This window comes from Pyricularia pennisetigena, chromosome 6 (assembly GCF_004337985.1).
Source record: "Pyricularia pennisetigena strain Br36 chromosome 6, whole genome shotgun sequence".
Classification (NCBI taxonomy): Eukaryota; Fungi; Ascomycota; class Sordariomycetes; order Magnaporthales; family Pyriculariaceae; genus Pyricularia; species Pyricularia pennisetigena.
The window spans coordinates 5,841,189-5,854,848 of NC_043744.1; the positions used below are offsets into that span (position 1 = coordinate 5,841,189).

Sequence of the window (13,660 nt, forward strand, 5' to 3'; positions counted from 1 at the left end):
AAAAAAAAAAAAAAAAAGAAAAAAAAAAAAGAAAACGCTCACTATAACCACGCAGCGGGCGGCCGTTAGAAAGCAATTAAACTAGGTTTAATGCCTGCAGCCAGACCATGCTAATAGGTCCAAAGTTTACATGGCATGTCTATTCGAGAAAAGGGGGAAATGAGCTCAAATTCAAAGTAAAACTCCAAACTAAAAAAGCGGCCCGAAAAAGGCTGGTCGGCCGGACGGGACTTGATGCCCGCGTAATATGGAACTACAGTTATACCGAAATCTGGTGTGAGAGTATCTTTAACAAGGAGTAACTGGTACAAGAAATTAAGCCTAGGCGCATCTCCGTCCTGGCTCTTGACTCGTTCTCAGTCCATTCCTATTTCGTATATGGTATATTTTTCATCTAATCATCCGACGTATCCGCATCGAATGCTTTAGTTTGTCTCGTGGCGTGGGTGGACATGCTTCTAGAACCACGGTGCCGGGTGCTATCGGTGCAGAGGCTATCGGGGTTCCCCTGCAAGGTCCGTCGGACTTGGAACATTGATACCCTTTGATCATTTAATTGGTGATTTAACCTCGTCGTGAGGCATCGCAAATAGGTATCAACAGCGAAACCTTTAACATTCCAAGAAGCTAGTTTAGATTTGAATTCCAAAGTACCATACATACCAGCGGTAGCCCAGAGTATATTAGACCCACAGTGATGTAGGAGGTGCTCTAACTAGGCCTTGTTTACATGTGATTTCTTAAGCCGCATCATATACTACCGTTGTTTTTATGTCTATTTATCAGCCAAAGTCAAAGTGCTAATGGTTCAAACATCTCGGTTAGTTTGCGAGTCCTGATTCGTTGCCGCCTACATGTGGAGATGCAGAAGAAAAATCTAGATCATTTCTATAAAGAAGCCCGAGATGCAGAGATTTGTATAGATACAAAAAAATATATAAATAACAACGATATCTTCCATTTGATATTTCGTGTGAATGCAACTTGCATTACCACATCAAAAAATCACCTGTCAAAACGAAAAAAAAGAAGAAAAAAAAAAAAAACCCCCATCAATATGCAATTCTCTACTCTCATCTTCACCCTTGTTACTCTGGGATTTGCTACGGCTGAGCCCATTCCAGCCGACGTGGGCTTGGGCTCCGAGCCACTTGTCGTTCGAAACATCCTCATGCACCCACGAGCGGAGATGGTGTCATGCTGCGTTGCCAACTTCAAAGGGAACTGCGACTGTGGCTCCTGTCCCATCACTCAATGCGCAGTAAGTATACTGATACAAGTAGAATCCAAACCCCGGGGCGGTTCAGGAGCTGTTGCTAATAAAACTGCGCAAAAAAAGTACGGCGGACGAGGCTGCAAATGTTAAGAAAGTGGCCGGCGACACAATGGGATAGGGAAACTCATGTCAGGTGCCCCAGAATAGGCTAAACTACTCCGGATGGGTGCGTTATAACTGGGCCGGGCCGAAGGCCATATTACTGCTAAACATTTTGTTTTGCAGGGTCCCTTGGAAAACAAAAGTCAAATTGTGTTGGCAGATTCTAGGGGTCCCCAAAGTAACCTAATCGTCCAAGTTTTTATTCGGTGTGCATTTGCGAAACACCATTAGCTTTCTTTTTAGTTTGAACAAAATCCATCCAACAAACGGCCAAAGCCAGAGAAGATAAGCCAGTGCAAAAAAACAGCGTCGTGTATTATTAGGAATATTCTGCAAGCACCAGGATTATATGACTGTATTAATATTACAACGGAGCCTGCGGCAACCACTTGCGTGCCGTTCCTGTCCCTGAACCCATTCATTTAGCAGTAAATTTACAGCGCATCCGTCGCTAAGAAGTAACAAAGTGGAAAGCATCACAGTCACTGGCCGAAAACACCGCCCTCATTACAAATGTTGCTTGGTAGCCTGCCAATGAGGAAACCCGCCCCGCTAGGATCGACATGATAGTCACGGCCCATACCAACAAGAGTGTTTTAATGTCCGACTTTGGGGAATTCGCCGAGGGTCTTTAAATCCACAGTGGGAGATGGTTTACGTTGCCGTTTTCGGTGCATGTCAGCTGTCGGAGAGCCATTTCTGCCGTTGGCCATTCCAATGACTAGGGAACAAGGTTCGTTCATCCAAAGCACCACCTCCAGCCCATACCGTTTGGTAAAGGTGCCACCAAACAGGGGGCCCTGTCATCAAGGCCAGTCCCTCCAGCCTTCCTGGCACCCAAGGTATAAGCCTATCTTTGGGCGAGTCATTTGACAGGCAACACCAAGGACGATTGGCGGTTGGTCTCGAGGGGTATGATCCCTGTTGTACCTTTTAGGTGGTACGACGGTAGATTTAGTCAGTGCTTATACGAGCGCCCCCCCGTAACAATTCCGGGGACGTCAAGATTCGCCATTGCCCGTCCTTGAATAAAAAAGTAGCCGACCTTGGTGCAAAGCGCAGGATAATTATTCAGGCGCCTTAAAAGGCCACTGCGACCAGGAATATCGGATACGCAGAAAGTATAGCGTAGAGTTTTGCCGGCGACCGCTGTACCGCGCCCGCAACCAAGCTGCGCCGTGTCAGCTATCACTGTGATGCTGGCTTTGTTTGTCTTGGGAAACGGATTAGACTGATTATACATAGTAAACAAATAACCAAACATACCATACCAGCCCAGATCGACCTGCAATCAGACTCGATAACAAGTGCCGGGACTGCAATGGCCACAACGGTATCCAGGCGGGTTGGGTTGTTTAGTTTTTCTGGCAAGTTTGTCTTTTTGCCAACTAAGCAGTGAAGTATCCTGTCATCCATGGCGAAAGCTTGATATAGAGTTCTTGCCAGGAGCTTATGAAGCGCGACACCGAGTGGTACGACAAGTTGACAACAAGGGTTGGGCCGGTATCGGGTCATCAAGGAGGGCTACCCCACGTAACGACACCCACCTTGACGACGCAGGAAGAATGCAAACGTAATTGTTATAAAAGTAAATGTGTAAAAATATGGACATTCCCCTAAATAAGTGCCAGTCACGCTTTATTTTGAGTGTTGCATAAGTGAAAGTCCTATTGACAAAATTGAAATTATACTTTGGTGGTGGATTGCAATGTAACAAAAGATTCCTACAAATGAGTAAAAGATTAATGTTGATCGAAATTTACTGCGAGAAAACCCATTAACTACATGTGCGTTTTCATAACCGGTTTTCTGGAATCCATTTATTTCCAGTACACAATTACTTCTAGAAAGCCACTGCTGGTCTAATGCAAGCTTTACTCAGAATTTGCATAAATTTGCATAAAATATCTTTGTTCCGACACGAAAGGGCGCCGATTTCAAACCATCTTCAAAACCTTTTATCCCTTTGGTACTGCTCTTGTGCCATCATGATTATGAAACTGCGTCCTCAGAAATGTCGCCTTAACAACCAAACCCACGTCGGTATTGCATAGAACAACAGAAAATCCCTCCAGACTCCAGAGGAGCTATCCTCCTTTGTGATGCAGGCCGCAAACTGTATTATATGCGCAATCATATGCAACAAAAGCGACAACCTGTAACACTTGTAAAAGAGAAAGGACAAAAGAAATAAATGAAAGTGTGAAAACGAAAGTGACGCAAGAAAATGGCACATAATCAAAGAGAGAAACATGTACAGCTTAAGCATTTTGGTTATTTTCTTGCGCCGTGCAAGCGACTTTCGCCGCTCCTGTCAGACGTAACAGCATTCCCAGTGCTCACCAGCCGTGGTGCCAGGTGGTGAGCAATGAGAATCAAGCCATTTCGGCCAAGTGGCGTTCCCCAGCCTGAGCCGCCGCCGCTCCCGCGTGATGCTCGACTACGCTTGCTGCCGTATGCCCACATCCCACTGTCGGAGGAGCCCCAGCGGAGCCGCAGCCTGCATTTCCGGCAGGGTCAGCTCCGGGGAGAGCATCATATGCTGCGCCCGTCAGTATGATTGCCACAGGCCGTTGCCCCGGGCCGCTCAAGAGCTGAAGTCTTGTCCGATGGCTTGCATACTCTGTTATATATCACATGTCCAGGCCGCGAGGTGTTTTGCCTGCATGGCGACAGGGCCGCGCTGCAGCCGCTACGCTCCATGGAGAATGGGAAGCACAACGCCACAGGGCCGGTGAATTCAAACGCCCTCGTGCGTGGCGGTCTAGTCGGCTGCGGCTGGGCTCGTGCAGTCCTGGCTCTCTTCAGCGGGGAGATAGCGCCTTTATGTGCACTAGCGGCCAAGATGCTGAGCTTTTCTGCCGAGGAAAGTTGATCACCAGGTTGAGATACAGTATATGCTTGTATTTCTCCAAGTAAAGACCCTGCGAGCATATCGAGCTTTATATATGTGATATATTATATATACCACCCTCTCCACACCTGTCGAGATGTTTCCGGACTGCTCATCGCTCAATCCGCTCAGCAAACAATCCCACCACGCTTTCATTTCAGCTTGATCTCTTCGCCCTAAAAAGACACTTTTCCTGCCTGTTCTTTTCCACTCAACCCGCCTATAAAATGCGTTCTCTCATCATCATCGGGCTCGCGGCACTTGCCGGTATGACCGCGTCTGCCGAACTGCAAGGCCTCGATGTCGACAGGATACATTACAGAAGAGCCCTACAGCCACCGGCGGCAATGCCCGCCCCGAGACTACTGCGCAGAGCCGGCCTGACGCCGCCAGCGTCGGCACTAGTGATCCCTGGAACATCGCCGCATGTCGAGCCGCCAGTCACGATCCCTCCAAAAACAAGGAAGCCGGAGATACAGATTCCTGATATAGACTCTGACGCCTTCACTTCTTCCGGCGTGGTCAACGCAGTGGGCTTTGAGGTATTTGCTCTGGCTGCGGCTGTTGGAGCGTACCTGCTTTGAACAGGGACGGGAGCTTTTCTTTTATGTTTTTGGGAGGAGAGTCAGGAGAGAACCAACAGCCGACATGTTGATGGGCCGGTGTGGGCTTAGCAGACGGATTACGTTGTTTTGGAGCGGCACAAGACAAATGGAGGCTGGCTTGAACGGTGAACAGTAGCCCTTTCAGTGTATAGGGCGGGCCCTTACGTTGCAGACGATGGAATTATACCAAACAACCAGCATTAATAACAAACTTAACAAGCGCCAAAGCAGACCAAGAGAGCACCGCCCCTGAATGCGGGCATGCGTAACATAGCACCAAACATGTTGGGATGAAATCGCTCCCAAGTCTTTTGCGGTTCAGCCTAGTTGCGTTATAATTAGAATTATATTATTCAACAGATTAACTAAAGTTAAGGCCTGCCAAAACCCGAAAACAGGCTTAACTAGTCTGAAGACATCGTGTCGATTTTCACCGTTTATGGCGGTATATACACTGTAGATACACTGTAATCGCAAAAAACAACGGTATAAACATTGTGTAAAATTAAATATACAAATAAAAAAGTAAAGAGAAATCGTAAAAATATAACGTAACCTGCATTATATTATTTCAGATTGTGTCATCTTTGGGCTTAATAACCGTATTATCACCTGCCCTAATTTTTAGTAACAATTAAATATTAAATATATTTTTCTGAATTGTTATCTTGACGTTTATATTTAATCTGCTTAGTATCATTAACGATGTGTTATGTGGGTGAGGAATGGGATTATGTAATATTGAGTTTTCTTTATACTATGGTGCAAAATGCATATAGGTATCGACTATCGTTTAAAATAATTATTTTATTAACGTTCATATTTAATTTAATAGTTTGTTTCAAAACTTGAATAATTAGCCCCATTAAATATCAAACTAAATATTACTCATATATTAGTGATAAATAATCCTATACTTCAGAAAATTCATTCAACTTTTTTTTACAGATTTGTTTGAATCAAACAAGACTAAAACAAAGAAAAATACAAATTTACCATTCTTTTTATAAAATGATAATAAAGTTAATTACTGAACATGAGATTGCATATGGGCGTTTGTTTATATACGAAATCCAGTCCCTGGAATTTTGATTTTGTTACGGTTAAAAGTGGTAAAAGTATAAGTGTTTCAATTGCAAATTTAATATACAAATATATATATTTTGCTTATTCGATTATTTATTAGCTTGTACAATGCAATATTTATGCCGAAATTTAAAATGCTATAATAAATACGTATGTCACCCCCTACGAACGGAAATGTTGAAATTGTATTGAAAGACAAAAATATTACAAAAGAAAATCGAAAATTGAAAAGAAATCGAAAAAACAGTACAGCCATAAACGGATGAAAAACGGGTGGTATCGAATTCGACCATTTTGGTAAAAGAAATTATAAATTAAATCATTATTAATAATCCTATCAAATACCATATCCAACCTGCGATTTCTATTTATTCTTTTATAGCGGAGTGTTGGTCGCCGAAATGCTGAAAATACTGCCATCAATGACGATAATCGACAAGATGTCTTCAGATCTGAACCAGAGCGTTCTTTGGATGGACCCACAGGTACATGCAAAGCCACGAATTGAGCCACGGGTCGATGAATGTAGCTCTGGGCTTTAGGGATGAGGCCTTAGACTAGCTGACACGGGCCCCCCGTGCGGGGGGTTTTGGAATGTCTTAACTAGAGTTGGCAGATAAAGATCTATCATCCCTCTTGCCCTTGAAGACCATGATCTTGTCGTTTTTGAGATAGACCGGCTCGCATTGCTGGCTAAAGTCAACCACGATGCCCTCAATAACAATCTTAATGCCTTTTCGGGCCCTATAAGTGTGGTTGCGGATGTAGCGGGCTCCATTGGACTTGTAGAGTGTATACAGGCAAAAGTCGGACTCAGGGGTCTTGCCCAAGCGCTGCTTTGCATAGCAAACAGCTGTCTCAAATGAGCAGGAAGGATCAAAATTAAGGCGAAGTTCTGTACTTTTAAACTCTCCCACATAGCCCCTCACGACGACGATCTTATCGTTTGGTTCGTACTCCGGCTCGCAGTGCTGGTTGAATTTGACTGGGATACCCTCGATCGTGATTTGCTTGTTCCTTGGGATTTGGTAGCTGTGGTTGCGGTCAGTGCGACCTTGTTTTTTCATGAACACTGTGTATTTGCAGGGCGGGTGTGGAGGGATCTTGTTTGAATCTTGTCTTTGGAGCTTCTGCAAACCTTGCTTAGCTTTGCAGAGCCCCGTTTGGTATGAACACGAGGGAATGAGCATGGCGTGTGCTGTGGAGAGGAGGATAAGGGCGGAAACCAAGGTTTTAAAAGCCGGAGTGTGCATTTTTGCTCTGGGAAAGAAAAGTTGAATAGAAATTATAAGAGAATGTGACAGGTTGGGATGGATGAGAGTAACAATTCAGAGATGGCAGACAAGAGGAATTGGTATCGTTATAAATTTATCACAGATTTTGCTCAAGAGCGGAACAGGGTATAAGCTAGGATGCGTATTGACAGCAAGTCAACGCAATTCTATTTAATGCATGCCAAGGCGTTAAAATGGTTTATCCGTCATGATAACCATAATAAGAATAGCAGTGTTATAGTTAAAAATAGACGTAATAACCTCGGCACTTCTGAGGCCTGTCAGTATGGGGCTGAGGTTCGGAAAACTAAACTAAGAAACGAAAGAGAAGGATAAAAAGAGTTATAGAAATCGGGCTGACCGTCTGAATCCCTCGTATTTTGAATTTTTATTTATTTATTTCAATTAGGAAAGCTGAGCCTTGGCAGGCGTGCAATCCTCGTCAGGTTATTTGCGCAGCCCACCATGCCGCCCAAACCGTTTTATTTAGCGTCGGGAAACATGGTCAACTCTATCTGCCGAGTACAGGCGAGGAGGCGCAGGGTACGCTCTTCTGTGCCGATCATAACAAATCTGATTAATGAGATGAAAGCGGCCGTTTTGAAAAGCTTCCAATTACTTTCTGCCTGACTACTCGATTCCGGTTGATGGGTTCCCTGGCAACAAGAACCACAAGTTGAATAGAAGAGTAGGGCTTGAGCAAATTCGAGTTGGCAGCGTGGCATAGGCGATGCGAACTTGATGGGGCAACTGCCAACTACTGTAATAAAGCAAATATCGGTGATTCTCTACGCCGATATGGGAATTCTGCATATTTGCCACCCACAAAATCAATTTCGGCCTTAGGCTCCGTGGCCTACTGTACATATACGGGGGAGTTTATTAAACCTTGGATTTTAATCTGCATATGTAGTCCCGCCTCTACCAATGTCAATAAATTCAACTACCCCGAGTAGTCGAGCTTCTCCTCAAATAACACTCCAGTAGGCGCTCACGTCGGAAAAAGGCACAAGCAAGTCTGAGAGCGGGTATATGGCACAGAACTTACGAATCCTTGATACAAAACTTTTAAAACAACAAAGATCACTTTGGAGCGGTTGAAAAATGGTTCTCGTCGACCTTTCGAACCCTTTGTTATGAGACACAACTACAGGCCTACAAGTAGTCTCAAAGTGCGAAAGAGGGTTAGTTACCAGCCTCGGGCGATTGGTGGCTGGTCAAGAGCCCTGCAGATCGTAACCTTTAATTCAAAAGCTCGAAACAAAAAAAGAAACTGTCATCCTTGACAAGTTTGAAGTAAATACCATATTTAACATTGAAGATCGCTTTTATTTATAGCAAACAACCTGTGCTCTGCCGGCCAGCACTTTTTGACTCTAACTTTAGGTTGTTTACCTGAATACAGTATGGGTGGGGGATTCAATCCGGGGACGGCAACAGAGATCACATTTTATGCTTAGGATAACTAGCCCTTTTCCTGACCTTTCCAAAGCCGGCCTTCCTGGGCCCCCTAAGAATATCATAATTACGGGGCTTGCAAGCACTTTTCAAACCGGGACCGTGCCTGTCGCCGGAACCATATCAGGATAAGTAGTGGGCTGTCGCGACAGAGAAGCGTGCCCAAGCGACCTTTCCGACGGACTTTTCCAATCCGATCCTTAATGGCAGTTTGTTGCTCCCCAGTGTTGATTACAGCTTGTCCAGCTAGATATAGAGCTGTTTGATACCCCAAACGGTCACTTTCGCATGCGCCAACAGTGACCTTTTCTTTACCACCATCCATCACATCTGTTTCCTTATTTTTCAACACGTTAAACCTGCTTCTACTATTCCCATTATACTTCCATTTTCGCCGTACATCATGCGCTTCCTCACCCTTGTTCGAGCGGCAGCCGTGCTTGCTTTTAGCAGTCCGGTGCTGAGCGCTCCCCATCCGAATGGCGCCGATGTGAAGCCCCAAAGGAAGTCGGGACCATGCATTGAAGAATATGAGCAGAGGGCGATAAGCACAGGATTCAGAACCTGGTGGCCCCTTGAGAAAAAGAATCCTTGTCTAAGAAAGAGGTGCGCCCAAGGTGGTATTTTGGACAACAATGATCCCCCACCTGCCACCGGGGTCCACGGACACGCTGCCAGAGGATTGAAATCAAGAGAGACTCAAACGGAGTCGATTCGACAGAGTCGCGGCAACCGGGGGGCAGGTTGCCAGAGACTCAAGCAGAAGCTGAACGAAAAGGGCGGGAGGGCGTACCATAAGTTCAAGAACCTAGTGGGCTTCGGCGGCACGGTCAGTGGGCAAGGCGGGAGTGCAGATCCCCATCGTCCGGCCAATTTGGCACCGATCCGGGTACCTAGCCACGAGGCCTTCTCACAAGACCTTCCGGATTTTTTGAAGAGCCCTATGGCCGCTGATCGATTAAAAAAAGACCGCGGTTATGCCAAAAACTACCAACGCTACCAACGCCACAACTACAGCCCCGGCGGCGGCGGCGGCGGCAATGAATAATGAGAAGTATTTAGGATGTAGGCAGGGTATATAATGACAAGAGCGTTAGGAGACAAATAAACATTCTCAATTCCTCAGAGTTTCCTGGCTGCGTGTAAGAACTCTTGGTGGAATGTAGGCTACGCGAGCACCGACGACCTAATATGTCTGGTGCTTCTAAGCCCATGACGCAACGTGACCCAAAACTTCTTGTAATCAAGTGTCGTGTTCAGCGAAAAAAAAAAGCAGTACATTTGCCCTTGCGTAATAATTCCATGCAAAGGTTTCTAGCAAAAAAGGTGATGGATGACACCGTGTCATGCGCTTCTTACAAGAAGTAAATTGAATTGTTTTCTTAGCTTTGCTTTTCTCAGGTCAAAGAACCCCGGCTTTTTGGGCTCTTTGCAAACCAAAGTCGAGCCTTGAATAGCATACCGTATTTGGGATATTTTGGTATTTTAGTGAATCGACGAGCACTAGTCTAGCATGTGCTGCCTAGCGGGATTGTGTGCTTTTTTTTTTTTTTTTTTTTTTTTTTTTTTTTTTTTTTTTTTTTTAAAAAAAAAAAAAAAAACTTGGGGCTGACCGGGGTTCGTGGAGTTTGCTTGATATAAATAAGGATTCAGCGGTAAACAGGGTTTGCTTGTTCCCACTAAATACAAAAAAAGCATCTTTAGCTAATAATATAGTCGCAGATTTTCCCTCGGATTTTTCGAAAAAAAATATATATATTTATTCAAACGTTGTCCTTTATCACTCGCTTGTTTCTTTGCCCAAGTTCTTCCACCTCTTCGTCCACCCTCTGATCAAAATTACGCACTCTTCCCCAGAACAACTCGCCGTCAAGCCGCTAAAATGTTTCTTCCAAGATTTCTCTTAATTCTTAGCCTTTCTTTTTCTCAGCTTGGTACTATCGCAGCAGAAACCCCACTGGTTTTGTACAGAGCCGAGTTCAGGACCCCTAGGGACATCCACGTCGAGAGATTCGCGCTTGAAGAATATAACAGTAACTGTTTTCACATACCCGGACGCAAAAGGTACAAACATGACCCAGGAAAATGGGAGCTGGTGCGCTGCAGCCATGTTTACTACCTAGGACGCCATGCATGGCACACGCCGCGGTCTGCATACCTCGCTTCGACATCTGCGAACAGGGATTTCCCCACAGAGTTTGCCCTCGGACTTAACAAATATCGTGTTATTTATATTTATTACATCGACGCAACCGATTTGAAGTGCTGGTCCTCCAGGAATGCATATGAAGCTAAAGGGAAAACTTATCCTTACCCCGAGCAGGAACAGTATGCGATTTGGAATGGTGTCGATTGGAGAAGAATAATCGGGTGGGAGGAATTCAAGCCGGCCGGCGTCCCAGACCCCAGAACCGGACAGACCATGACGAAACCCCAAAGCTCATATTGGGTCAACCCAGCCTATGCAGGCCGCTTGGGAATTGGTAACCAGGGCGAAGTTTTTTGGAAAGAGACTGGAAAGCTTTATGAGCCACCAATACCTAGGGCAAATGATAACCCATGGGTTTACATTGACGATCTTCGGAAAAAGGATTGAAGGGAAGGGAATGGATAGTAGAGCTTAGGCCAGACTTGATAAAATGTTTGCGATGGAGCAACATGTATGCAAACGACAATGGAGTGCTTTGTAAATTTTGCCCGTTAATAGTTATTAGAACCTTTAGTCCTTTACATCCCTTGCCGGAGAAGGTGGTTTTTGAGTCTTTTGACTAGCGATTCGGGACCGTCACAGCGTGACCGGATGCACTTGCAGCGAAGACCTAGTCTAGTTGCTAGCTTGGACAAGATATCAAAGGTCGGCGTAAATTCGTGTTTCTTGGCCCGATAGGGCGGTTTAGCCAAGAATTCTCCAGGCGACGGAAAGCATCGACGCCGTTGTGGCCTGAGCCCAGGGACTGACAGCCGCGCTAGGAAAGATGGTGCTTCTCCCGAACGATTCCAGGAGCCGATGCTAGACCAAGCTCAGACCCTTGGCCACCCGTAACCAGGTTGGCCTAGCCGCTTCCCAGCCAGTAACTTTCAACACGAGACATGCTTGCATGGCGGATCTGAGCGCGCGCCTAATCGACGGCATGCACTGTTCGCTCCGTCGTGCACTATTGCTTCACGGGCCGCGCCTATGCAGAGACGGTAGTTCGGCGTGGGCCTCGTGCCGGGAACTTTTGAAGGCCTATACGAGATTTCCTGGATTCTCATGCCACGAGGGCCGTGAAGTCGAGTATATATATATCGACGTGGAAACCCGTCAATTCACAACATTTCCATATCCCATCCTCATCCTCATCAGCATCAGCTTCAGCTTCTGCATCGGCATCACCATCACCATCATTTTTTTCTACAGGCATCCATTCATTTGCAATTCAACTCGATTCCCTCATTCACAAATCACTTTCCCAGCAGTCATTACAGCCTGTAAAAAAAAAAAAAAACAGACAAAAAGAATACAACCACTTTAATCAACTAATCAACCAACCCACCGCAAACATGCAGGTCTCCTTCCTCACCCTCCTTGCCCTGGCTACTGCCACCGACGCCACCCTGTTCAAGCTTCCCAACTTTGCCAACGCCAACAGCTACGGCTCCTCCGGAGCCGTGAACACCAACGGCCTCAGCGGCTGCCAAGCTGCCTGCGTCTCTTCCGCCATGCCCCAGCTGGGCGGCGGCTACGCCATGGGGGCGACGCCCGTCTCCACCTTTTGCTCCAGCCCGGGGCTGCAGTCGTGGTTCACCGCCAAAGTCAGCCCCTGCCAGAAAACTTGCACCCGCTCCGAGCCCCAGTCCGGTGCCGTCTACCGCCGCAGTAAGTTCCCGCCCCCTCGGCTTGCAAGCCTCGGATTTTGACTAACGCCATGTTGCAGCGTTCGGCCTGCTCGGCCTCGGTGGCTTCGGCGGCTTCGGTGTGAGCGGTGGCGTCAACGCGGGCATGGGCTGGCTGAAGCAGACCTGCCCCTCTGGAAGCTCTGCTCCCGGCTCGGCTACTCAGGACGAGGGTTATGGAAACTCTTCTCCCGGCTCGGCTACTCAGGACGAGGGTTATGGAAACTCTTCTCCCGGCCCGGCTGCTCAGGACCAGGGTTATGGAAACTCTTCTCCGACCCCGGGCTCTGGAAACTCTTCTCCGACTCCTCAGACCCCGGGCTCTGGAGACTCTTCCCCGACTCCTCAAACTCCGGACTCTGGAAACTCTTCCCCTACCCCTCAGACCCCCGGCTCCGGCTCCGGCACCGTTCCCCCTGCTCCTCAGGATACCGATCACGAGAACGATGAGCCCACTTCATCCGCCGCTCCCGAGCCCGACACCTGTGGAGGACCAGTCCCGGCTTCTTCGGTTCTGCCTGCTGCTGCTTCGCCGACTCCCACCCAGGACGACTCGGCTTACTGAGCAGCTTACAAGGATAGACACACCACATTCAACCGAGGGATGATGTATATACTTGGAGAGACGCGCCTTTTCTTTGTCTTGTCTTGTGGCCTCCATAGACCCTTGTACCTAGAATAGATGACTAATAACAATACCGCATTGCACTCGAATGGAGATTTGGATCTCTCGAACGGTGAGGAACGCGTATCCACACAAGGTGCCGATGGCGTTTTCTGTGTCTGCAGATTCGAAATCGGGAAGAAGGGCGCGCGGGATGGCTTTCGGCTCGATCCAGCAGAGGAATGATAGCATGTCGGCGGCAGCACCGTCGTTCCTTTGGATTTGGTCAAAGGACACCAGCCACGTGGTCGCCACTGCGTTTCTCGACTCCGGATATCGTGTCTTGTCCCGAAACTCCCAAAAGGCCTTGGCACACGCCGCTGCCGTCGCCGCTGCATATCGTTGCCAGGCCTTCACCTTGTGGCTGTCGGCATAAGCGCATGCACTCTTGATGACGATGCAGGGGAAAACGTCCCATACCCCCGC

At 47.0% G+C, this 13,660-nt stretch overlaps 6 protein-coding genes across 6 annotated transcripts in view; 5 read left to right on the top strand and 1 right to left on the bottom strand.

Annotated features, from left to right (window-relative positions):
* Positions 1 to 1,057: 1,057 nt before the first annotated feature.
* On the top strand, positions 1,058 to 1,366 carry PpBr36_05459 (uncharacterized protein; the record flags this gene model as incomplete). Its single annotated transcript, XM_029892615.1, has 1 exon — positions 1,058 to 1,366. One exon carries the CDS (start codon positions 1,058 to 1,060, stop codon positions 1,364 to 1,366), a length of 309 nt encoding a protein of 102 aa, XP_029749521.1.
* A 2,444-nt stretch (positions 1,367 to 3,810) lies between these two features.
* Positions 3,811 to 4,253, top strand: PpBr36_05460 (uncharacterized protein; the record flags this gene model as incomplete). Its single annotated transcript, XM_029892616.1, has 2 exons — positions 3,811 to 3,928; positions 4,024 to 4,253. The coding sequence occupies 2 exons, from the start codon at positions 3,811 to 3,813 to the stop codon at positions 4,251 to 4,253; spliced, it is 348 nt and encodes a 115-aa protein (XP_029750302.1).
* Positions 4,254 to 4,498: 245 nt separating this feature from the next.
* PpBr36_05461 (uncharacterized protein) lies at positions 4,499 to 4,855 on the top strand (the record flags this gene model as incomplete). The annotated part of the gene is made up of 1 exon (XM_029892617.1): positions 4,499 to 4,855. One exon carries the CDS (start codon positions 4,499 to 4,501, stop codon positions 4,853 to 4,855), a length of 357 nt encoding a protein of 118 aa, XP_029750301.1.
* Positions 4,856 to 9,097: 4,242 nt separating this feature from the next.
* On the top strand, positions 9,098 to 9,742 carry PpBr36_05462 (uncharacterized protein; the record flags this gene model as incomplete). Its single annotated transcript, XM_029892618.1, has 1 exon — positions 9,098 to 9,742. One exon carries the CDS (start codon positions 9,098 to 9,100, stop codon positions 9,740 to 9,742), a length of 645 nt encoding a protein of 214 aa, XP_029750300.1.
* A 2,495-nt stretch (positions 9,743 to 12,237) lies between these two features.
* On the top strand, positions 12,238 to 13,135 carry PpBr36_05463 (uncharacterized protein; the record flags this gene model as incomplete). Its single annotated transcript, XM_029892619.1, has 2 exons — positions 12,238 to 12,553; positions 12,612 to 13,135. 2 exons carry the CDS (start codon positions 12,238 to 12,240, stop codon positions 13,133 to 13,135), a joined length of 840 nt encoding a protein of 279 aa, XP_029750299.1.
* A 108-nt stretch (positions 13,136 to 13,243) lies between these two features.
* The window catches only part of PpBr36_05464 (uncharacterized protein), a gene marked incomplete at both ends in the record, with an annotated part of 1,226 nt that continues 809 nt past the window's right edge, over positions 13,244 to 13,660 (bottom strand). Inside the window, one exon of the mRNA XM_029892620.1 lies at positions 13,244 to 13,591. Coding sequence (XP_029750298.1) covers positions 13,244 to 13,591 — 348 coding nt within the window. The remainder of the gene's footprint in view (positions 13,592 to 13,660) is intronic.